This window comes from Protopterus annectens, chromosome 15.part0, assembly GCF_019279795.1.
Source record: "Protopterus annectens isolate FY-2018-M chromosome 15.part0, PAN1.0, whole genome shotgun sequence".
Lineage (NCBI taxonomy): Eukaryota > Metazoa > Chordata > Ceratodontiformes > Protopteridae > Protopterus > Protopterus annectens.
This window is the reverse complement of record NC_056749.1, coordinates 30127958-30153036: the sequence shown is the minus strand read 5'-3', so window position 1 is coordinate 30153036 and position 25079 is coordinate 30127958. Positions and strand designations below refer to the sequence as shown.

The window sequence follows — 25079 nt, the reverse complement described above, 5'->3', positions numbered from 1 at the left end:
CTAGCTTCTTTTTCTTTAGCAAATGAATCATTAACCTTTTGTGTAAGCGTATCAACTCGCCCCAACAACACCTGGACCAAAGCAGTCAAATTACCAATGGCATCATCTTGTGTATTACGAACAGGATTGTTTGTGTCCTTGTCTTCTTGAGAAAACTTAGACTGTGTCGCCGCTCCATTCCCGCTTGCCATAACGTAAACCAAACCACAAACTCGACCAAATTAAAACTATATAATCATTTCCAAAGTGAAAGTGGGATGCTCCTTTTCCATTCAGGGGTTTGTCACTGACCATTGCTAGGTTCACTACGTCTATATTAACACTACCCCTCCATCACTTTTTAAAACTAATAACTTACTGTCTGCTAAAGGAAAGGTATAGTACTACAGAAATCTGACAACAGCACCAGATATATTTAAAATGTCTCAAAAGTAAAATTTCTCAAATCTTCATCTGGTTGCAAAAAAGTGACTTATTATTGCCTTCCATAAATTAAATCCATACTGTTCATACCTCTCAGTTGTCCAGAATTTCACAGAATGTCCTCATTTTTATATCATATTTTTGGCCTTTTTCTCATAAATCATGTTTTTTTGGCAAATTATTGGGGATTGAAGTCCTTAAATGACAAACATTTGAGTTTCAGTCTTCATATCCTTCAGAAAAAAAAAAATAAAAACAATAATGCTAGCACTAGAAAACTAACATACATTTGAAAAGTAATATGAAACATATATTACTAGTTAACTATTTCTCCTCATGTGTATATATCATTCTTTTTAGCTGTAAGACCATAGTGGCTGGAGATGGACTTGTCACTTGTGAAGAAAAAGTCTATGAAAATAGGCAAACAGAACAAACTTCTCAAAAGTCCAAAAAACAAAGAATGGCAAACAAAAGGCAGAGGACAAAGTAGATTCACTCTGTAAGCTTTTACTAAAAAAATACACGATAAATATGAAGTGCTTTTCGTCTTGTTAAATACAAAGACTTCTTCAGATGCAAGTAAAACCTATCTTAAAACATTTTAAATAGATGAATACATTGTCATGTGATCTCAACCCACCCAGTGAAATCCAATTAAGGATCTATGCATGTTTTATACTTAAAGACATCAGTCCTATTTTACACTTTAATGTCGTTGCTTCTTTCAACAATGAAGAATACATCCTACCCACCCCACTTATTGTACCATACAATGACTAGTACGTTCCCTTTGAGCAACAATTACTATCAAGGACACAAAAGAAGTAAAAAAAAATGAAAACAATACAAGGAAAGTAAAATAAAGTTCTCATTCTAAGCGGAAAACAAGTAGTCTATGTTACAATAAGGAGTCATGCTGTTTACAATAAAACAACCAAGAACAACTTTAACTTGAAGTATGCATCAGTTAAGTGATGACCTTATCACTCCCAGCACTTGGTCACAACTCATATGTGGTTAATACTCCAGTCATCTGTGCAAAGTTTTAAGTTTTAAAATACTAGAAATCGTACATGTTTAATTCAATCCTGGGAAATTATATGCGTTTGTCAAAATCTGCCAATATAACTCTCTTGCTTCTAATAGTAATGTACAAGGGCCCCTTCTTGGGTCCTGGGGTATTTGGTCGATGACCATGTATCCAAATTATGTGTGTTGTGTTCAATGGCAACAAGGCAGGGAGTATAACATAGAAGCTCATGCACCCTACATCAGTGCTGATGATAGAACAGCTGGGTGAAGGGGTAAATGTAAGCACTTGTGTGTCCTACACTGGTGCTGATGACAGAACACTTGGGTGTAGGGGTAGGTGTAAGTACACAGTGTGCAGCTGCCTGTGTGCCCTGCACTGGTGCTGATGCGGGCACAGCTGGGTGAAGGGGTAGGTGTAGGTACACAGTGTCTAGCTGCCTGTATGCTCTACACTGGTGCTGATGACAGAACAGCTGGGTGAAGGGGTAGGTGTAAGTACACAGTGTCTAGCTGCCTGTATGCTCTACACTGGTGCTGATGACAGAATGCCCGGGTGTAGGGGTAGGTGTAAGTACACAGTGTACAGCTGCCTGTGTGCCCTACACTGGTGCTGATGATGGGACAGCTGGGTGAAGGGTTAGGTGTAAGTACACAGTGTGCAGCTGCCTGTGTGCCCTACAGTGGTGCTGATGACAGAACATCTGGCTAAAGGGTTAGGTGTAAGTATACAGTGTCCAGCTGCCTGTATGTCCTGCACTGGTACAAATGATGGAACAGCTGGGTGAAGGGGTAGGTGTAACTACACAGTGTGCAGCTGCCTGTGTGCCCTACACTGGTGCTGATGACGGCACAGCTGGGTGAAGGGGTAGGTGTAACTACACAGTGTGCAGCTGCCTGTGTGCCCTACACTGGTGCTGATGACGGCACAGCTGGGTGAAGGGGTAGGTGTAACTACACAGTGTGCAGCTGCCTGTGTGCCCTACACTGGTGCTGATGACGGCACAGCTGGGTGAAGGGGTAGGTGTAACTACACAGTGTGCAGCTGCCTGTGTGCCCTACACTGGTGCTGATGACGGCACAGCTGGGTGAAGGGGTAGGTGTAAGTACACAGTGTGCAGCTGCCTGTGTGCCCTACACTGGTGCTGATGATGGGACAGCTGGGTGAAGGGGTAGGTATAAGTACACAGTGTGCAGCTGCCTGTGTGCCCTACACTGGTGCTGATGACGGCACAGCTGGGTGAAGGGGTAGGTGTAAGTACACAGTGTACAGCTGCCTGTGTGCCCTACACTGGTGCTGATGATGGGACAGCTGGGTGAAGGGGTAGGTGTAAGTACACAGTGTACAGCTGCCTGTGTGCCCTACACTGGTGCTGATGACGGCACAGCTGGGTGAAGGGGTAGGTGTAAGTACACAGTGTGCAGCTGCCTGTGTGCCCTACACTGGTGCTGATGACGGCACAGCTGGGTGAAGGGGTAGGTGTACGTACACAGTATGGAGCTACCTGTATGCCCTATACTGATGATGTGCCAGGACCATCTGGACAACAGATAGTAGCACACCAAGGATGTATAACATGACAGAAAGCATGAGGAGGAAGAACATGGGCAAAGGAGTGAGCATAAGTGATCACAGCACAGCAGGCTGTATGCCATACACCAGTAGTGACTGAACATCATGGTGAAGAGAAGGGGGATAAAAATGTGTATATTATAACACTCCACGCACCTTCCAGCACTACTCATGTCAGAACACCTGGATGAGTATTCAACACATCAACCTGTGAGACCTTTACTAGTGGTGATAATGAACAGCAGCCTGTGTACCCTACAACATTGATTGGGATGGTACACCTGGGTTAAGGGTGAATGTTTTATTTTATTTTTTATTTTATTTATATGTATTTACCAGGATAGTACACTGATCACAGTGGACGTGTTGCAAGCACAGCCCATTTGAATAGGATCACATAAGAAATTAACAAAACATATTTATAGATACACGGATATACTAAAACATATATTTATAAATGCAAGAATATGCTGCAACATTTAGTTCAGGAAGCAGTTATCAGTGTCAAAATATGGATGGAAACATGGAATTATGCTTATCAGAGATTTAAGGATAAGATATAGCCATAATGAATGAGATGGATTATGCTAGAGGGATAGCAGCACATCACTGTACAGAGAGGTATGAAGACATTAGAAGAGGCAAGTGAGAATAGTTGCAAAAAAGGATAAATAATTGCAGGAAGCATCATTGCACACAACATAACAACTCATTGTGCCCTACAAGACTGCTTGGGATGGGTGAGTAGAAACATGTGTGCCTTCTGCTGGGATTGTGCCACAAGCATCTGGGCAACAGCCAGCAGCATGTCAACACCACACAGCATGAGGAACCTGTGTTCCCTAAAGTGATACAGCATTGTGGGCACCAGATGAGACCTGTGCATCCATAAAGTATATCCTGCCAATAGCGCCCAGGCTGATGATTTTGCAGTGCCATGCTATGCAGCAGGGCAGACTATGGGTCATTCTTATTTGCAGTGTCAAGAATATGGACATCAAGCAGCTCATGGGTAGTTACTAGGCATACAATCCAGGAGACTATTAAGGAGCCTATCCCCAAATTTCAAGTTCCCCACAAGTACTGTCTGGTTAAGTGACTTGCTTACATTCACATAGTAAGCAAATGAAGGTGAATAGATTCAAACTCTGTACCCTTGGCACAGAAAACATCTCATTAACAAGTCTGAATTTTAGTCTTCTGCTCTAACTGACAGATAACTGCCAATGAACAGTATAAACGGCTTATGCACCCAACAATCCTACCAGTGTCCTGGGTACACAAGTGAGAAGTGACAACACATGTCAAGGCACGACTGTACAACATGGCACCCTCTGTGAGCAGTCCTGTATAGATTAGTATAGTAGGAGCCATGAAATACCTGGGCAGATGTGCTGAGAGAGAGAGAGAGAGATGTGGTTAGACAGCGCTGTTTATGGTTGCTGCTCAAAACACAAAATGCACACACATTGATCAAGCTGTATACAACCCCATTGGACAGGTTGTCACACATTGATGAAGCTGTATACAACCCCATTGAACAGGTTGTCACACATTGATGAAGCTGTATACAACCCCGTTGAACAGGTTGCCACACATTGATGAAGCTGTATACAACCCCATTGAGCAGGTTGTCACACATTGATGAAGCTGTATACAACCCCGTTGAACAGGTTGCCACACATTGATGAAGCTGTATACAACCCCATTGGACAGGGTGTCACACATTGATGAAGCTGTATACAACCCCATTGAACAGGTTGTCACACATTGATGAAGCTGTATACAACCCCATTGAACAGGTTGCCACACATTTATCATGCTGTATACAACCCCATTGAACAGGTTGCCACACATTGATGAAGCTGTATACAACCCCATTGAGCAGGTTGTCACACATTGATGAAGCTGTATACAACCCCATTGAGCAGGTTGTCACACATTGATCAAGCTGTATACAACCCCATTGGACAGGGTGTCACACATTGATGAAGCTGTATACAACCCCATTGAACAGGTTGTCACACATTGATGAAGCTGTATACAACCCCATTGAATAGGTTGCCACACATTTATCACGCTGTATACAACCCCATTGAACAGGTTGCCACACATTGATGAAGCTGTATACAACCCCATTGAGCAGGTTGTCACACATTGATCAAGCTGTATACAACCCCATTGAGCAGGTTGTCACACATTGATCAAGCTGTATACAACCCCATTGAACAGGTTGTCACACATTGATCAAGCTGTATACAACCCCATTGAACAGGTTGCCACACATTGATGAAGCTGTATACAACCCCATTGAACAGGTTGTCACACATTGATCAAGATGTATACAACCCCATTGAACAGGTTGCCACACATTGATGAAACTGTATACAACCCCATTGAACAGGTAGTCACACATTGCTCAAGCTGTATACAACCTCATTGAACAGGTTGTCACACATTAATCAAGCTGTATACAACCCCATTGAACAGGTTGCCACAAATTGATGAAGCTGTATACAACCCCATTGAACAGGTTGCCACACATTTACCAAGCTGTATACAACCCCATTGAACAGGTTGCCACACATTGATGAAGCTGTATACAACCCCATTAAACAGGTTGTCACACATTGATCAAGCTGTATACAACCCCAGTGAACAGGTTGCCACACATTGATGAAGCTGTATACAACCCCATTAAACAGGTTGTCACACATTGATCAAGCTGTATACAACCCCAGTGAACAGGTTGCCACAAATTGATGAAGCTGTATACAACCCCATTGAACAGGTTGCCACACATTTATCAAGCTGTATACAACCCCATTGAACAGGTTGCCACACATTGATGAAGCTGTATACAACCCCATTGAACAGGTTGTCACACATTGATCAAGCTGTATACAACCCCAGTGAACAGGTTGCCACACATTGATGAAGCTGTATACAACCCCATTGAACAAGTTGTACTCCATTGTTTACCTAGCATAACTGAATAGAGCACAGTTGCAAGCTATGCAGTTCAGTGTACTTCCTACCTTCTGGGTACAGGACAACATCTGCACCTCATTAAAGTCCTGTACCCTAAAGTATCTATCACTGTTCTGTTGTATTTCAGTGCCCCTTTCGGCTGTACAACAAAAGGAGTAACCCACAGTGGCATGTCGCAGCAGTAGTTGAGAAGCTGTATACTGGTAGCAAATGGCTCTTGTTCTGGTGAAATGTTCATTGTTCTGGTGTTGTGTTTACATGTACTGTGTATATTTTTGTATATATATATATATATATATATATATATATATATATATATTTATATGCATGTGAGGTTGTGCAGCTACAGGTATGTATCCACATCTATCATTCTGTGAGGGGATGGCCCTACATGCATTCTTAGGGAGGGAGGCTCAGAGTGTGGTATTTACAGTATAACACTGGGGTCTCTGCCTATGCTGATATATGGGTATATGGTTCATTAACCTCTGTAGCTGCAGTGTAATGCAGTATCAGATATCAAACATAATGCCCAGTATCTACATAGGAGTTTTACATTAGTCATGTTACTTATGCTGGGGGGGGGGTCTCAAAGTGTGGTATTTACAGTATAACACCGGGATCTCTGCCTATGCTGATATATGGGTATACGGTTCATTAACATCTGTAGCTGCAGTGTAATGCAGTATCAGATATCAAACATGATGCCCAGTATCTACATAGGGGTTTTACATTAGTCATGTTACTTATGCTGGGGGGGGGTCTCAAAGTGTGGTATTTACAGTATAACACCGGGGTCTCTGTCTATGCTGATATATGGGTATACGGTTCATTAACATCTGTAGCTGCAGTGTAATGCAGTATCAGATATCAAACATGATGCCCAGTATCTACATAGGAGTTTTACATTAGTCATGTCACTTATGCTGGAGGGGGGGGGGGGCTCAGAGTGTGGCATTTACAGTATAGCACCGGGGTCTCTGCCTAGGCTGATATATGGGTATACGGTTCATTAACATCTGTAGCTGCAGTGTAATGCAGTATCAGATATCAAACATGATGCCCAGTATCTACATAGGGGTTTTACATTAGTCATGTTACTTATGCTGGGAGCGGGGGGGCTCAGAGTGTGGTATTTACAGTATAACACCAGGGTCTCTGCCTATGCTGATATATGGGTATATGGTTCATTAACCTCTGTAGCTGCAGTGTAATGCAGTATCAGATATCAGACATAATGCCCAGTATCTACATAGGAGTTTTACATTAGTCATGTTACTTATGCTGGAGGGGGGGGGGGGCTCAGAGTGTGGTATTTACAGTACAACACCGGGGTCTCTGCCTAGGCTGATATATGGGTATATGGTTCATTAACCTCTGTAGCTGCAGTGTAATGCAGTATCAGATATCAAACATGATGCCCAGTATCTACATAGGAGTTTTACATTAGTCATTTCACTTATGCTGGGGGGGGGGGGGGCTCAGAGTGTGGCATTTACAGTATAGCACCGGGGTCTCTGCCTAGGCTGATATATGGGTATACGGTTCATTAACATCTGTAGCTGCAGTGTAATGCAGTATCAGATATCAAACATGATGCCCAGTATCTACATAGGGGTTTTACATTAGTCATGTTACTTATGCTGGGGACGGGGGGGCTCAGAGTGTGGTATTTACAGTACAACACCGGGGTCTCTGCCTATGCTGATATATGGATATATGGTTCATTAACCTCTGTAGCTGCAGTGTAATGCAGTATCAGATATCAAACATAATGCCCAGTATCTACATAGGAGTTTTACATTAGTCATGTTACGTATGCTGGAGGGGGGGGGGGCTCAGAGTGTGGTATTTACAGTACAACACTGGGGTCTCTGCCTAGGCTGATATATGGGTATATGGTTCATTAACATCTGTAGCTGCAGTGTAATGCAGTATCAGATATCAAACATGATGCCCAGTATCTACATAGGGGTTTTACATTAGTCATGTCACTTATGCTGGGCTGCTCCATTTCCTATGTAGTCTGTACCATCAGCAGAAACTGAAGTGCAGTGACACACTTCTTCTACAGCCAAGGTACACTGTCATCCCTGAATCACATTTTACGTTGTCCTTGCCTCTTCTTGCTCACTAGGCCTAAACTCTGTGTTCTAACTTCTATTCATCCTGGTCTACATAAACGAGACACATATTTCTATTTATATGGTATAACTTTGTAAAGGGGCTTTTATCTGATGAAGTCTCGTTTATGTAGTTTCTTGAGACAAAAGCATTTATATATTTTTTTATTTTTTTCATTAAAATGATGCGGTTTGTTCCTGAGTGCTGCTTCCAGCTTTGTTTTATTAGTTTGTTCTTTGTACCTATAAAAGGTTTAGTAGCCAAAACCATGGAAGAGTGTAAAATCATTCATAGAAGTCTGTTCTTCTACTGAATGTGTAGTTACCATCTTATCTATTTTGACATTGTAAAATTTATTTTAATTGTATTCTGCCTGACATTTTGATATTGTATAACCTAAAATAATTTGTTTGTACTGCATATACTGGAGCTTTTCTCCCCGGGTCTCAGCTGAAAAGGGACTTTTGTGCCCAGCCTAACTTCCCCCAGTCAACAAATGTAAAATAACTAAATAAAATATATAAAATTTATCATCATACCTTTCTGATCTATATTTATAAATCCTAAATAAATATGAAAAAGCTGTTGCTCTTCCTTGTTTTGTAGAACAGCAAGTTAGAAGATTTAGAACTAAGACCATCTGGAGTTAAAAAAACATAACCACTTATTGCATAATGTGTGAGCATTTGCATTATCAGGTTTCTTACTACTTCTCTGGATTTATGTCTGAGCAGTGATGAAGTGGGAAGGAATATGCACTATGTTTATCTTAAAAAAAAAAAAAAGGAATGCGTTTCTTCTAATTCTTTCTGATAACATTCAAAAATCAAGTTTTTAAATCAGCAATGTAACCATTTTGTCTCTGTAACCTTAAGCTCATATTTGTTATTTTCATATAATTTAGTATCTCTAAGCAGTATGTATGTGTTTAATATTTATCAATTCTTCATGGCAAGGAAAAAAGGATCTTTTATATTTGCCCATGTTAACATCCTGCATTTCTCAGCTGGCCCTTAAAACACTGTGTCCAAGATACATACACATAAGCAAACTTATTTTCACTTAGTTCTCTTTTCCAGGTTTGTAAACCTTGAAACGGAAGTGTTATTGTTCGTACTGAATTGCTGGAGCTTCATAAACAGAATTAGAAAGTTTACACAAACACAGACTGCAAATTAAAGAGCTTGGCTCCTTTAAGTACTTGGACCTAATCATGTGATCATAGCTTCTCTCAGAATGGCTTCATGGGGAAGTGAAAGTGCAGTGTTACAGAGAAGACAGGCTGAAGCAGCATGTTGTTACAGAGACTAGTAGTAAGTACTGCAATATACAGGGGGCTTGGGATAGCTTTCCTAAACATATTAAGTGCTTATACCTGATCCTACTTAGACAGCAAACATGTAATAAGTGAGGTAGTATAAAAATCATTATGTTCTCTGTAAAAACTAGCTGGATGTAACTGACAAAAGTACTGTTTGACTTTGTCCTAGGGGAAAAGCTAGCTGTGTGTCCCTGATTTGTGCCTCATCCCTTTATCGGTGACTAATCACAAATGAGGTTTTAAGTACAGTCTCCCTCATATTGTGTACTAAATGCTTTGTGTATTCTTTGAGTCCTTTGCATTAAGCCTGTTTGTTTTTTTAATAAAAGCATAAGTTATTTAAACTTTTTCTGCATAACTGCAAGCATTACTTATTTTAATTTTAGTAATTTCACTATAACTTTGTTATATATATTCTGGGGTGTCTTCTGAATGTTGGAGTGTTTGTTCCCTGTAAAAGAATTTCTGCTGTAAAAGTGGTTCTGCGAGTTATGATCTGATTGTACCTGTTGTTTTTGTCTTTGGGGAGGGCTCAATTTGTGCCTTTAAATGGTGCTGTGAGGAATCATTAACCTGAATATTAAATCAGAAATGGTTGTCATTCATATCTTGTGTCATTTCCTTTTTGGGAGCTTATATTCCTTGTTTTCATTTGAGTTTTAAGTCTCAAACTCCAGCTGTAGTCTGAATATTTCAACCACCCTTGATATGAGGTAACAGATGATACCCCAACAATGTGTGCCTCCTGAAACCCACCAAAACACACACACACACTATGAACATTACAACAAACTTGAAATATTTCTGATAACTTTTTTTTGAAGGCAGAGTCTGCCAATGTGGGATAAATGAAGATGTGCAATTAATGTTACACTTGTGTGCTGTGCATTCTAACTGGGTGACTGCATTATATTCAATGGGCTTTATCTCCACTTCTCTACTGCTGAGAAAATGTTGTTGCAAGTGTGGCAAGGGGTGATTTAACAGCACTGATTGTGTTCTCCAAATCTTTGAGATTGGACAGATGTTAAAGTTGCTTATCCTTGATTTTTTTTTTTTTTAATGTGACACTACTATTTTTTTTTTGGGGGGGGGCAGGTAGAATGGTTCACTTACTAAGTCATCCTCAAATTTACCAAAGTCTAATAATTTTTTTTCTATTCCCTGTACAGCCTAATATATGGTGATGGTTTTGTTTGCCAGCTGCCTAATTCTTCCTCTCCTACTGTTGTACTATTGATTTTATGTTCTTGTGGGGTCCAGGGCCTTAATTTCATTTTTATTTAACTGAGGTTTCAAAGGGAACACTCACTTTGTAAATAGTATCCCATCTCTCTAGTCTGTCTTTGTCTACCCTCTTTTATTTGTAATGCGGTTCCATTCTCTGACATTTTTCTGTGATATTCCATGTATTTTATTTCTGACACCATGAATCTTGACTACAGCTACAACCTGTGTCCCCATTTTGGCGGATAATTTGTTGTAGCTGTTTACTACCTTTTCAGATGAGTATGTATTGTCTCCCCAAATTCATTTGCTTCATTCCATTTGATTTTGCTCTTCCGACTTGTGAAACAAAATCTCTTTTGGTACATTCTTCTCTATTTTCAGATAATATTTTGCCTGTTCAATGGTCTGGGTCACCTGTTGCCCTTCTGCCTGATATTTTTCACATATTGTGATTTATTGACCCGTTTTGTGTCTGGTAACTATTGACAGCAATGACTGTTTTTGGAAATATGGAGTTTGAGTATACTGGAATTATGTTGCTTTGCTGTGCCGTGCCAAGAGCTATTTAATTTCTCACCAGTGTGCAAGTGCGTATGCGTACACGTGTGCACTGTTGAACGACTTCATTACCTTCTTTCATTGTATTACCTGTCATCTTTTTCTTTTATTCTCTGTCCCCAAGTACTGAACTACCTGAACCCAGTCAGCTGCCCCCCCTCCCCCTGGGGTATGTCCCATGGCCCCCCAGTGATAAGAATTGGGTGATAGTGAGTGGGACAGCTGCATTTTCTGTGAGTGGGACAGCTGCATTTTCTGTGGAGTGTCCCTTCTCTGTCTGCAATAAAGCTGTTTGCAGACTTGCTATAGCTGTCTGGTGTGAGAGTGGAGTCATGCATGTTCTAATATACACCGGATGTTTACACATTTCAGCAGAATGGTCCCTTCTAACATCATGACACAGCATGCGCCAACACAGATTCTGGGGGGGGGGGCAACACAACTAGCAACCATTAGGTGTTACCAATACTGTGGGCCTAGCAGTCTTCTCCATGCATGCTAAGGGAGCTGTTGTCAACCATTTTAACTCTTCGTCTCTTGCCCACTCTCTCATATATATATGCTGCTAATAAAACACAGGTCACCTGGGTCATCATTGAGGTCTACCCCTCTGCGTGTCATGAGGTTTGGCCCATCGCCACTGTCCTTGTGACATTGTATACATCACTTGTTATTCAGTGGGTGAGATTTTATACATTGCTTGTTATTCAACGGGTGACATTGTATACATCGCTTGTTATTCAACGGGTGATTTTATACATCCCTTGTTATTCAGTGGGTGAGATTTTGTACATCTCTTGTTATTCATGGGACCCAATTCTGTTCCTGTTAGATATTTTGTAAAATTCAGTGGAATGAATTAACACAAACATAACAATGGCAGCAAAGTTTCTCTTAAAAAGAAACATTTTGTGAGGCCTGCTCCATTCCATTCAAGGTACTGAAACAGGCTGCTATTTCTGCTTTTGGTTCTAGAGATGGGGCTACAATCACTAATATCCCCTCTCTGTTATGCTGCCTTTACTGCTTTTAAAAAGTTGAATAAAATATTGAAAAGTTTAGGATTTAAAGTAAAAAACAGATGTGATTTGTGCAACACCCTCCTTGAAAGTGTTCCAGCAGTTTCAGTGTTTAATTAGAAGCTGCTTTTTATTGCAATATGTTTTTGTTTCCTCTTTGCTCCTTTCCCCATTCTGAGCAGGAGGGTACAGATGGGTCATAGGTTCATAGGCAGGCACTAGGCTATCAGCCCTGGGGCCTATATAAGTCTAGCCAAAAAGGTTCCCTGGCTTTCACCACCCAAGAAAATTATTTTCCTGTGCCCCTGTCAAGCAGTGCCACAGAAGTGATCCCCGGGGTGAATTTTCTATTTCCCATCCAGTCAAGATTTTTCGTAAAGAGATCCAATGAGGAGCTTTGCTTGACATGAATGGGTAGTTTGTTCCAGAGTATGGGATGTCTCTAGGACAGGAATCTATCCCCCTAGCATGTTCTGTTTATTGTGGTGATAAGGTTTAGGTCCTTGGAGCATGTGGTTCAGAGAGATTGGGATTTCTTGATTGGGATTTCTTTACATGGTCCTATCTTTATTACATGTGGGTTATGTCTGGTGACAGATTATAGCCTTCATCCATGTTTACTGTGACTGGCCTGCAGTCAAACCCATTCTGCAAATGGCATCAGGGGTCACAATTAGTTGCATACCCATTTTCACATTTGCCGCCGGGTAGAAATGCTGACTTCATGTTTTGTGCATTCTTTGTTGTTTTATGCTATTCTGTCAGACACTAGCAGTAGCATGATTGTTTCTTGGTTTCTAGTTGCAGACCTCTTTTATCAGAAGTAGCGAGTTAGTTCTACTTTATACAGCTGAGTACTTCATCCTCCCCAACTGCACTTGTGAATTAATTGTTGTATTTGCTGTTTTTTGTTTAGAAATTCGTTGGCTGTAATGGTTGGTTAGCTATGTCAAGTAGGCGGCTGCACTACAGTCCAGTTTGCCTTCAGCCACTCATACCCATCGTCATCGAGCAGACGGTAAGTCATTCCAGGTTACTGCTTAGACAGCATGTGCTGTAGTGTCCAGACTGCAGTCTGTTTTAATATAAAGAGATGAATTTAAGGTAGTCAGAGAAAGTAACTGAATTCCATTGTAAGAAATGTTGAAAGGCTGTTAACACATCTTGGACATGTAGTGCATTTGTGTACATGAATTTGTATAAACTGAGGGTGATAAATTGTTGCCTAAAACTGAGTAGTCCTGAGAGTGAGGTTTTGAACCTGCAACTTAATAATACTTGTATGCCCATTAAGTAAAGTATGAGAGAGGTGCTAAACAAACATCTGAGTTATTTACAGAGAGATGCTACAGCTACCTTGGGGCTAGTGATGGACAGGCACTAGATCCATGTGTGTGAATCATCTACATAGACATTTCTGGCCAGCAGGATGGTTATTTACAGAGAGGTGCTAGAACCATGTGTGTCATTTATGGAGGGGTGCTGAACCTAGGAATCGGTTACAGAGAGGTACAGAACCCAGGTGTGATTATTTATGAAAAACTCCTGATCCAGTAAGTTAAGAAATGTTGAACCGAGGTGTGGGACCAGGTTTGAGGGAGTTGTGAAGGGCACCAGACCCAGGTGTAAATTGGAAAGATGGGTTGAACTCCTATGTTACTTGGGTGTAATTCAGTTATGTGGAGGTGTGGGATCTAGGTATGAGGTCATTATGAATGGCACTAGGTCATTTAGGAAAAAAGTGCTGAAATCAGCCATTTTCCAGTTATGGTAAGGTGTTGGAACTAGAAGTACTTCAGTCATGGAGTGGTGTAGGACCCAGTTCTAAGTCAGTTATGGAAAGATGGAGCTAGAAGCACTTCAGTTATGGAGTGATACAGGACCCAGGTGTGAGTCGTTATGGAAAGGTGTTGGAGCTAGACATCCTTCAGTTATGGAGTAGTACAGGACCCAGGTGTGAGTCGGTTTTGGAAAGGTGTTGGAGCTAGAAGTCCTTCAGTTATGGAGAGGTGCAGGACCAACTCTATAATAAAAGGAAAAAAAATGGCTGTTTAGGACCAAGAAGGAGCAGGTGTCAAGTTGGAAGCAATATCTCCTTTATCTGAACAAGCAAATAAGGTCACTGGTGAAATCCTCTAAGGCCAACTTCAAGTCCAAATTTACCACATCCACCAAGGGCAATCACAAAGCCTTCTTCACATATGTCTGCAATCTCAAAGGTAACGCCCAAATCTGCTCTGAACTGGTGGTCAGGAGCACCACATACACAAATGCCATAGATATAGCAATCCTGCTGACAGACAGGTTCAGTGAAAACTTTACCCCCTGTCCCCCATCAGTAAACCAGGACATCCCCAGCACCTGCCCCCCTCCCCTCATCACCAGGGAACATGTCTTTAATGCCCTCTCAAAGGCAAAAATTACAGCCTTCATGGGACCCGACAACATCCCTGGCTGCATCCTACATGAACTCAGGCATGAGCTGTCAGCTGCATTAGGCATCCTATTAAACCAAAGCTTGAGCACCAGCTTTGTCCCAGCCAAATGGAAGACAGCCACTCTCATCCCTCTACACAAAGGTGGAGCTTCCACCAGCCCAGGCAGTTATAAGCCCATCAGCCTAACTAGCCTAATCTGCAAAGCCGTGGAATGCATTATCACTTAGGAAACTGTCTATATCCTACCACAACATAGCTCGATTTGCCACTGCATCTCAATATAGAACTCACCACTGCATAAACTTAAAACTTCTACACTGGCTGGAACTTCCTAACAAGATTATCTATCAACAACTCTTAATAGCACATAAAATTTTATATCAACCCTCAAAAACACCTGCTCTTAGCAACCTCTTGACTCCCTATAATAATTTAAAACAACTACGCTCCTCCCAAAAGCTACAAGTTAACATGACCAGAATTTCAAACTCTGCAGGGAACTGCCTTTTCTCCAACTCAGTTGGCAAAATATGGAATAACCTTCCCTTACATATCTCCTCTCTAGCCACTTTTCCTTGCTTTAAAAAGCAACTTCTTTCACATCTGAATAACTTCTGGCTCTGCTCTTGTACCAATCCAGACTAACCTACTTTCATCTTTCAACTATATTTGCATTTTATTTAACACTCTAAATCTCTCTCTCAAATCATAAATAACATTATGATTCTACTGTTACTAAAAAAAAAACATTATTATTTTTATTTTCATTTTTTTAATTACATAATTTGTATTACATAGTTAGTATTATCTATTTGTTATTAGAATAGCATCTCCTGACCTGAACTAATTTCCTTGTATTATTGCTCTTTGCCTATATCACAAGTGTTTTTTTACATGTATTTCTATAAACATGCTTTAATCTGTGGAGCTTTTCTCCCCGGGCCTCCACTGAAAATGGACAATGATCCAGTTGGACTAGCCCGGTCAACAAATGTAAAATAAAATAAAATAAATTTACCTTCTAAACAAGGACATTGGTAACCTCCAAACGCCTGAACCCTCACAGTTTGGTTTTGTCAAAGGGAGATCATGCCTGTTAAACTTGGTCAACTTCTTTGAAATAGTTACCAAAGCCATGGACAAGGGGAAGACTATGCATACTGGCTACCTTGCCCTAGCCTAAGCCTTCATCACTATTCCCCACTCGGGCATAATAGATAAACTATCCCAGCTAAGTATTAACCCGTATGTTACCAGATGGGTAGCTTACTGACTCACCGACTCAGTCAAAATAGGGGAAGCCACCTCTAGTAGTAGACCTGTAATGAAGCAGTGTGCCCCAAGGATCGGTCTTGGGGCCTCTACTGTTTTGAGATGTACTTTTCTGAGGTGCAAGCCAAAACCAGTGTTTTTTAGCTGACCAGGTTTGCAGATGACTGCAAGCTGGGAGCTGTTTTAAATTCCCCTAGTGATGTGAACATCCTCCAAGATGGCCTTACCCAAACTAATGACTTTTGCCAGAAGCATGTCCACAAACTGAATGCCAAGAAATGCATCATTATCCCCTTTGGGGAAAGTGGCATCCCACTAATTATCACATTAATAACAATGTACTAAACATGCAATCAGTAGTGAGGGACTTGGCACCCAGGTTGATAGCAACCTGACTTTTTGACTACCACATTGCCTTCATTATATGGAAGGCTTTCTACATGGCCCACATCATAAGTAAGGGTATTTCATCCAGGAACAAGGAGGTCATAACATCTCTGTACTCCTCCCTTATCAGACCCATTATCGAGCACAATGGCCCTTCGACATATACATTGCCAAGCACATGCAGCAGTTGGAGAGACCACAGAGGTTACTGCCCGGGAAAATCCAGGGTCTCAAAACACCTCTCCTATACAGACTGCTCAGTGGTGACCTGTGTCTGGCATACAAAGCCATTTCAGACCCAGCCTTGATGGAGTTGCTGCATATCCGTAAGTCAAACTCCACTCGTGCAACTCACATGCAAGGCCTCGACCTGGTCTGTGACATTTATTTATTGACATTTGTTTACCGGGAAAGTCCACTGGGCCACAAACAGCACCGACATGAAATATAAAATAGAATCCATAGTAATAGAAAGCATACATTTTAAGTATATACAGGAGCAATGGAGAAAAAGATTACTGGAGCAGGAGACCGCCTGGAATATGCACAACACAGATACACGCTTAATAAAACGAATACAATGTAGTAGAACCATAGTTAACGCAGAAAATAAAAAAGCTTATGTTCGCACACTGGATACAGAACTACAGTGTCATACAGCTATAAAAAAAGATGCTTTGAATAAGAAGATAGCTAACATTGAGATATGGGGAAGAAATTAGAGGCTACATCAGTTACAGTATAAGAGGAAAGATGAGTGAGAGAGTATGAAAAGTTAAAAAGTAAGAAGTTGTGTGTGACAGCAGAATGGGTACAGGTAACAGAGACTGAGATCACGGAGAATGTTGTTAGTATAAATAGAAATATGAGAGTAACACGGAAAAAGGAAATAGTAGAAAAGGCCTAAGATCCAGGTAACGGCTGGAGGAGGTTTAGTGCAATTACACATCCCTTCAGAATAGGAGTGCGTAGGGAGGTTTTTGAAGGATGCAATACATTGCATAGTGCAAATAGCTGAGGGAAGGCTATTCCAGGTTTTGGCTATTACCCAGGAGTATAATTATTGACTAGCAGATAATTTAGCCTTTTGAATTTGGAGGAAGTGTTGGTTTTCTGATCTTGGGGATAGATTTGTGTCCCAAAGACTCCCCCATCTGTGGAATAGACTCCCTCTCCATGTCAAGCAGAGTACCTCAATAACCCTTTTTAGAAAGAAATCGGACAACTAGATGGGAAGCAGAAAATACGCCCTTTAAGATCCCCACCTGTGTCCCTACTGGACAGAGAAACAAGTGATGACTTTGTGGGAACATGGGCAAAATTCTTGGCCAGGCTTATAAGGACCTCCAGGCCAATAGCCTAGTATCATCCTATGAACCTGTCTATCTAGGGTCTGTATCAGTTTGCTGCAGTCACATTGCAGCGAGCACATAATCATTGACCTTCATGCAGTGAAAATCGTTTCAGCAGTAAACTGAATTTACCGAGGGCAAAGAAATACTTGTCCTAAGCACAACGTTGGCCTTTTCTCCATTATAGTGTGATCTCGGAGTTGGTATATATAGTTGGAGGGGGGGTCAGCCAACACTTATGTCAGTTCGATTTGCTTACTTGACAGTTCATTGTGCTGTAGGACAAGTATTTCCTTGCCCTAGGAAAATTCAGCGAATTGCTGAAACAATTTTTGCTGAATGAGGGTCAATGATTAGGTGTTAGCTGCAATGCAATTGTGGCAAACTGATATAGACCCTCTATCTATCTATCTTTGTTTACCAGAAAAGTCCAGCTTGGTAATACCCATTTTCAGGGGAAGCCCGGGGAGAAAAGTTACATTTGCTTACATTCCATTATACTTAGTTCTAGTTAAACACAGAGTAGTTGCATTTCAATTAACATTTATACACATACAGTAGTTACGTTTATACATTCTAAGATTTTACAGAGGTGGAAGTTACTAAAGAGAGCGCCCACATGCAGCTTAGTGGATTGTACAGGCAGCAATTATGTATAAAAATTTTAGTCATTTCAATAAGAGTTGGAGAGTATTCTGTTTAGTATTTAGACTTAGAGAGTATCGTACTGTGAGCATGAAGTCTTAACCTTGTTATGAGCATGTGCAGGACCAGGATTGGTTGTTTAAGCAGTGGTTTAAAACTATTGAGTTTGTTGGAGAGAGTTATTTGTGTGGGAATACTGAGTTTAGCAATGTAGTGGGAGTAGAGTGAGTCTCTTGCAATGTTATTTTACTTATTTGTGAGTAATAAGAATCTGTTACTAGAACAGAGGTCCCTTGCTGGACGGTAAGGCAGTAGTATGTTTTGTAGTGCAGGGCATTTCTCTGGATGATTGATTTTGTGTGCTGTGGTTAGTTGTGAATATGTTAGGTAGTTGTGTAGTTCAAGCCAGTTTGATTGCTTTAAGCTATGACAACAGTGGGTCCTATGAGGGAGATTGGTAGCAAATGTAGCTATTTTATTGTAGCAGGAGGCAAGTTTCTTTCTTTGAGTTTTAGGATAGGAGTGGCTTATAAGAGAGATGGCAGTAAGAAGGTGGTGGCTAGAGTTTTCCTTGCAGTATCTGTAAAGAATCCATTGAGTCTATAAAGGGAGCCTAGTTTCTGGTGTGTCGATTTAATGGTGTGCTGTATATGCTGCTCATATTTGAGACTCTCATCTATTATAACGCCTAGAAGTTTACTGGGAGTTACAGGTTCAGTGACAGTATTATTTTCTGACTTTATCGTGAAAGATTACTTTTGATTTTGGTGACTATTTGAGGTAAAAAGCATTAACTTAGTTTTCTTGGGGTTGAGTAGCACGTTTGATTCTTTAAGGAGGAAGATGTTTGGTTAATGTCTTGGAGCTTATCTATTGTTGAGGCTGCATGTATCAATGCTGAGTCATCTGCATAGTGGACTAACCTAGCTTAGTGAGTAGAGGTGTGGAAGTTACTAATAAATATATTAAAAAAGGAGAGGGCCGAGGACAGAGCCCCGCGGGACACCTGTAGTAACTGGCTGAAAGGATGATAGGTCTGTTGCCATTTAATGGCTTATTGCCTTCCCGTTAGGTAACTAAGTAACCATGAGAAGGAGTTTTGTGAAAGTCCTATTGAGGAGAGCTGAATGAGCAGTTGCTGGTGTGAGACGGTATCAAATGCCTTTGACAAGGCTAGGAACATGGCGGACACAAGCAGATCATCGTTCATTGTTTCTTTATTGGTTTGTTATATTGGTAAACTGTAGTAGAGCAGTAGTGGTGATGTGCTGGGCCTAAAGCCATGTTGTTTCTGAGAGCTGGTTATTTGAGGTTGAGTATTGCATCAGCTGCATATGGATGTATTTCCCTAATATTTTGGAGAGGGGGATCATTATTGGTCTGTAGTTAAGCTCTGTAGATGTGCCGATTTTGCACAGTCGTATGATAGCATTTTTTCCACAGTGATGGGATGCATCTTTCTGCTATGGACCTATTAAGGAGTATGAACACAGGAAAGACTGTCACTTCTGTGGCCATTTTTAGGTATTCTGATAGTAGCCAGTCTACAGTTCTGCTATGGACCTGTTAAGGAGTATGAACACAGGAAAGACTATCACTTCTGTGGCCATTTTTAGGTATTCTGATAGTAGCCGGTCTACCGTTACTGAGGTAGTTTTTTAGTTTAAGGAGCAACTTCATTATGAGTGAGGTGGGTGCTGGACTAAAACTGAAAACCTGTGGGTGGTTTTGGTTGAACAGGGGTAGAGTGACAGAGGCAGATGTATTGGTGTCTAAGAGAGAGAGGATATTAATTGCATAAAGTAGGAATTAAACTGTGTGAGGCTAGAGTCTGCTGTATTTTCTGTTTTTGGAGAGGGAGTGGTGAGCTTTAGTTTATTTAGTGATGACCAAAAATGTTTTGGGTTGTTTTGATGTTTGTCTTGTAGGTTGGTATGGTAGCTTATAGGTTCATAGGTGTGTACTAGGCTAATGGCCCTGGAGCCTTTACAAGCCTAGCCTATAGGATTACCCTGGCATCGTGCCACCCGACCTTGGTTCCCAGTGCCTCTGTCTAGTAGAACCACTGGAGTGATCCCTGGGGTGAATTTTCTATTTCCCATCCACTCATCAAGATTTGTCTTGAAGTCCAGTGAGGTGCTCTTTTTGACATGTATGGGAAGTCTATTCTAGAGCATGAACAGTCTCTGGGTTATGAACCTGTCCCTCCAGTATGTTATGATAATTGTGGTAATGAGGTTGAGGTCTCTGGAGCATGTGGTGTGGAGAGATTGGGATTTCTTTAAATGTAGCATTTCTAACAGAGCTAGGTCAGACGTGGCTTTGTAAGTCAAGCAGAGATCGCCTCTTAAGTAGGCGATATGAGACAGAGAATAGTTGGAGATTTTTGAGTCTGTCCATATAGGAAAAGTGTTTAAAGCCTAAGATCCTCTTTGTGAGGTACTTTTGCAACCTCTCTAGTTTTTGCTGGTGTCTAGTGAGATACATGCCAAATGGGGCATTCTACTAGATGATTGGCCTAACGAGGGAAGAGTAGCGGGAGACAATGACTTCTTTCTTCTTGGATGCAAAACCCTTAGTAATGAGATGTGCCACATAGAAGAACTTTCTGACCACAGTGGCAATGTGGTGGTCAAAAGAGAGGTTGCTGTCAACCTGTGTTCCCAGTTCTCTCAACACCTTCTGTGTTCAGTGGACTACCATCAATGTGGTAATTCATGGGAACTGGGTTTTTCCCAAGGGGGATGGTGAGACATTTTTTGGCATTGAGCTTAAGGCCGTGGTTCTGACACCAGTCATTGGTCTCTGTGAGGCCTTTCTGTAGGATGTCAACATCACTTGAGTAATTAATAATAGCTCCCAACTTGGAGTAGTCTGCGAATTTTGTCAGCCAGAGTCCCTTCGTGTCAGCCTGGACTTCAGAGAAATAGATACCAAACAAGAGAGGACCCAGGACCAAAACTTGTGGGACTGCACGTGTGACTGGTCAGCAGTTTGACTTGGTGTCAGCTACTTTCCTGTTGTGGGTTTTGTGAGCCAGTTTGCAGCCCACCTAGTGAAATAGGAGTTGATGCCTAGCATAGTGAGTTTTCTATGATTCCTTAGTGGGGAATGGTATCAAAGGCCTTGGCCAAATCAAGGTAGGCTGTATGAACCACCTTGCCTTCATCCACAGCTCTGGTGACTGACTCAAAGAAGTCGACCAAGTTGAGCAGGCATGATATACCCTTCACAAAACCAGTGTGGGATCCAGAGTTTGGAGATTCCCTATATCCTTTTTTATTGGGTCCATGATGATGTGTTCATAGCTTTGCATATCAGACTCGTCAGGCTAATGGGGTGATAGTTCCCAGGGTCTGTAGTCACTCCTCCTTTGTAGAGAGGGAATACTGTAGCACTGCACCATTTGGTAGGAACAAAGCCTGAGTTGAGGCTGTGATTGAACAGGGCACACAGGTGAGGAGCCAGTTCACTCTGTAGTTCATATAGAATACAGCCAGGGATATTGTCAGGTCCCATAGAAGCTGTATTCCTGGCCTTGGACAGTGCTGTTTTAACATGTGTAGCAGTAATACTGGGTGCCTGGCAATCTACTGGTATTGTGATTGGTCCTTGGGGGGGGGGGGGGAGTTGGCACTGAATCTGTCGGCCAGTATATTTGCAATATTTGTTGGCTTGGTATAGGAGGTACCATTGTGCCACGGAAATTACTTACATAACTATAGAAGGCCTTGTGGTTGTCTTTACTATCTGCTGCAATTCTGTTTTTATAGCTACCTTTAGAGGATTTATTGAGGTATCTCAAATTTTTGTTGAGGCTGATAAGGGAGTTTTTCCAGTCTTGAGACTTCACCTTATTCCACTTCAGTTTCCTCCTTCTTTTGGAAAGTTTGGTTATAGCAGGGGACCACCAGATTGGCTTCCTTTTTTTGGAGGAGAGCATCTTGGTTCTATTGGGTATGCGAGATCCATGCATTTGTGTACATGTTCGTACAGTGTATTGGTGTATGATTCGGCAGTCATGCAACTATTCTGCATTTGCTTGGGTGCAGTGAAGTTAGACATGTCTGTTTTTAGGAGCCCAAAGTTAGCTTTGGAGAAGTTTTTCATGGTGGTTACCTTTGCGGGGGGGAGTGGAATGTGCATTTCCAAAGTAATTTGTTTGTGGTTGGATCTAACCAGGGAGGAATTGACTACTGGTGTAGAGCAATGGTCGCCCATGTTAGTAATGACCAGGTCAAGGATGTTGCTACCTCTAGTGGGGGTAAAAATGAGCTGGTCCAGGGCATTGGAATTAATGAATTCCAGGAAACGTTGGGCAAGTGTATTGGTACAGGAGTAGTTTTCCCAGTTAATAGGGGGGGTAGTTGAAGTCACCCAGTGTGAGAGTGTTAGGTTGGACCCTAATATTCTCCAGGGTGCTTAGGAACGTGGAGTGTGAGTCTTGGGACATGGGTGGAGACTTATAACAGCCTATGACCTGAATCACTATCTTACCCAATGTTAGCTGCACCTGAAGTATCTCTGATGCATTATGTTGGGGTACCAGTCTGGAGGTGTGCACATCCTTTATGAATATGGAAACACCACCACCTTTGGAGCTTCAGTCCAAGTTCTGGAGCCGAAAGGTGTGGAATGAGTTATAGGCTGGTAGTGCAGGGTGCTTTCTGCTGCCTTGAACCACGTCTCTGTTACAGAACAAATGTCTATGTTCTTCATTTTAAGGAGTGCTTCGAGCGAGTACATTTTGAGATTTAGACTTCTAGCGTTGAGCAGCATGACCCTCATATTGCATTTGCTTGTAGCTGTTACGGTGGTAATTTGGTCTTTGGAACACCGCCTAAAAAGGCACTATAGTGGTGGCAAGAGCCTTGACCAGTATCCGGAAGCCCAGGGGTGACGTATGCAGGCCATCTCTGGCAAAGCATTGAGGTCTGTCAATCTTGTCCTGTTTGACATGTAATTTTGCAAGGTTTCTAAGATGCCTAAATTTCTGGAAGACATTTTGAGTTCTGTTTTTATACCAGTTTTTCCAGGCTTTTTATCCCTTTTTATCATGATTTTTCTTATTTCTTTTGTTGGCCATAGTGCAGGTAGGACCTTATACTTTTATTACATACTGGTGCTAGATTATTTGGGTTCCTATTAGATGACTGAAGACGCATTCTTTCGAATGCGTCTTGGGCGAACTTGAAAAGGCAAAAAATGAAGTGGCATATAAGCAAATTCTTTCCCTGGGAAAGAAATCGCTTGGCCGCGTCCATTACTTTACCATTTCCGTCACTGTAGTGCGATCTCGGAGTTGGTATATTTAAGTAGGGGGGGTGTGGTGGGTGAAGCCCCCCACTTTGTTTTAAGTGTGTTTTTTTTTTCAAGCGTTTGAGTTTGTAAGCTTTTGCTTACATGGGGTCAGTAAATCATCATTCGCTTTTCTAAGTGTTCGATGATTTAATATAGCCCCGATTTATTTAAGGTCTGTAAGAATATGTTATTAAACTGTTCTGCAGCGGTATTTATTGACATTGTTCCAAGTACATTCCAGTTTATATTGTTTTAGTGTTTCACTGACAATATCTTTGCTGAAATTGGTTGTATTTCGTATTTGGTTGTAGATAAACATATTATCCAGGTTTATGAGTTCTAATGACATATGTTGGTATGCGGTCACTTATGCTGTCTGTGAGGCAGCCTACTTTTGTCAGTTTGTCTGGTTTGTTTTGTAAGGATCCAGTCTAATATTCCCTGAAGTTTTATTGATTGTAGTGGGTGTGTTTATTAATTGTTTGAAATTGTACAAGTTTGTGGATTCAGTGGGGTAGTAGAATTTATGGGTTGCCAGTCTATATTTAAGTCTCCAAGTCTTGTAGTTTCATGGTTAATTTGTTGGGATATCCAGTACAGGATGTTTTCAGCAGTATCAGTGTTATTCTCTGGTGGTATATAAACTGTTTTTAAACTTAGTTTTGCTATTGTTGATTTTTATTAATTGATTTATTTAACATTTGTTGACAGGAAAGTCTGACTAGGACAGAGCCTATTTTCAGCAGAGGCCTGGGGACAAATACTCCAGACCCATGTCTTTGGAATGTTGTTAAAAGTTCAGCATTGTTAGATTTGGGTATTTCCTGTGGGAGAAGGGTGATGGGGGACTTTTTATACATGATTGCTACACCACCACCACCTGAATGCTTGTTTTGTCATCATGCCGGAGTATATTCTGTCCTGATGGGGGTGATCTCATTAGCCTTTCTTTGTTTTGTTTTTTTTTTAACCAGGTTTGGTAGCTATGACTGCATCAGGAGTGCACAAGGCAAGGTAGGTATGTATGTCATGGATTTTATTGCACATACTCCTTAGGTTCATATTTGGTAAGGTGAGTTTGGGTTCTGTTTTGCGTTGAGAGGTATTAGGTGACTGGTTTATTTCAGGCTTGGAAGTGATATTTTTGTAAACAGTGGGACCTGGGTTAGGGTGAATATCTCCGCTAATTTTTTTAACTGATATTTTTTGAGGGAAGAATGTGGCCAGTTTGGGTTTGGTATTTGATAGTAAATTTGAATGCTTAATTTTAAGTTATTTATCGATAGATCGGATATGGTTTGTAGAGAATAGGATGCTATGGAGAAAGACATGCAAGGTAGATGTTGATAGTCTTTGTGAGGACTGATTGAAGCCCTGTGTGTTTGAAGGAGGGAACTGGTGGTATTGGTCTGA

The 25079-nt window shown here is 41.3% G+C and overlaps 1 protein-coding gene across 1 annotated transcript in view; it reads left to right on the top strand.

The window, feature by feature from the left end:
• The first annotated feature begins 9350 nt into the window (after positions 1-9350).
• The window catches only part of LOC122789609 (caseinolytic mitochondrial matrix peptidase proteolytic subunit), a 204829-nt gene continuing 189100 nt past the window's right edge, over positions 9351-25079 (top strand). The window contains exons 1-2 of the mRNA XM_044056996.1: positions 9351-9456; positions 13188-13289. Coding sequence (XP_043912931.1) covers positions 9436-9456; positions 13188-13289 — 123 coding nt within the window. The 5' untranslated portion in view covers positions 9351-9435. The remainder of the gene's footprint in view (positions 9457-13187; positions 13290-25079) is intronic.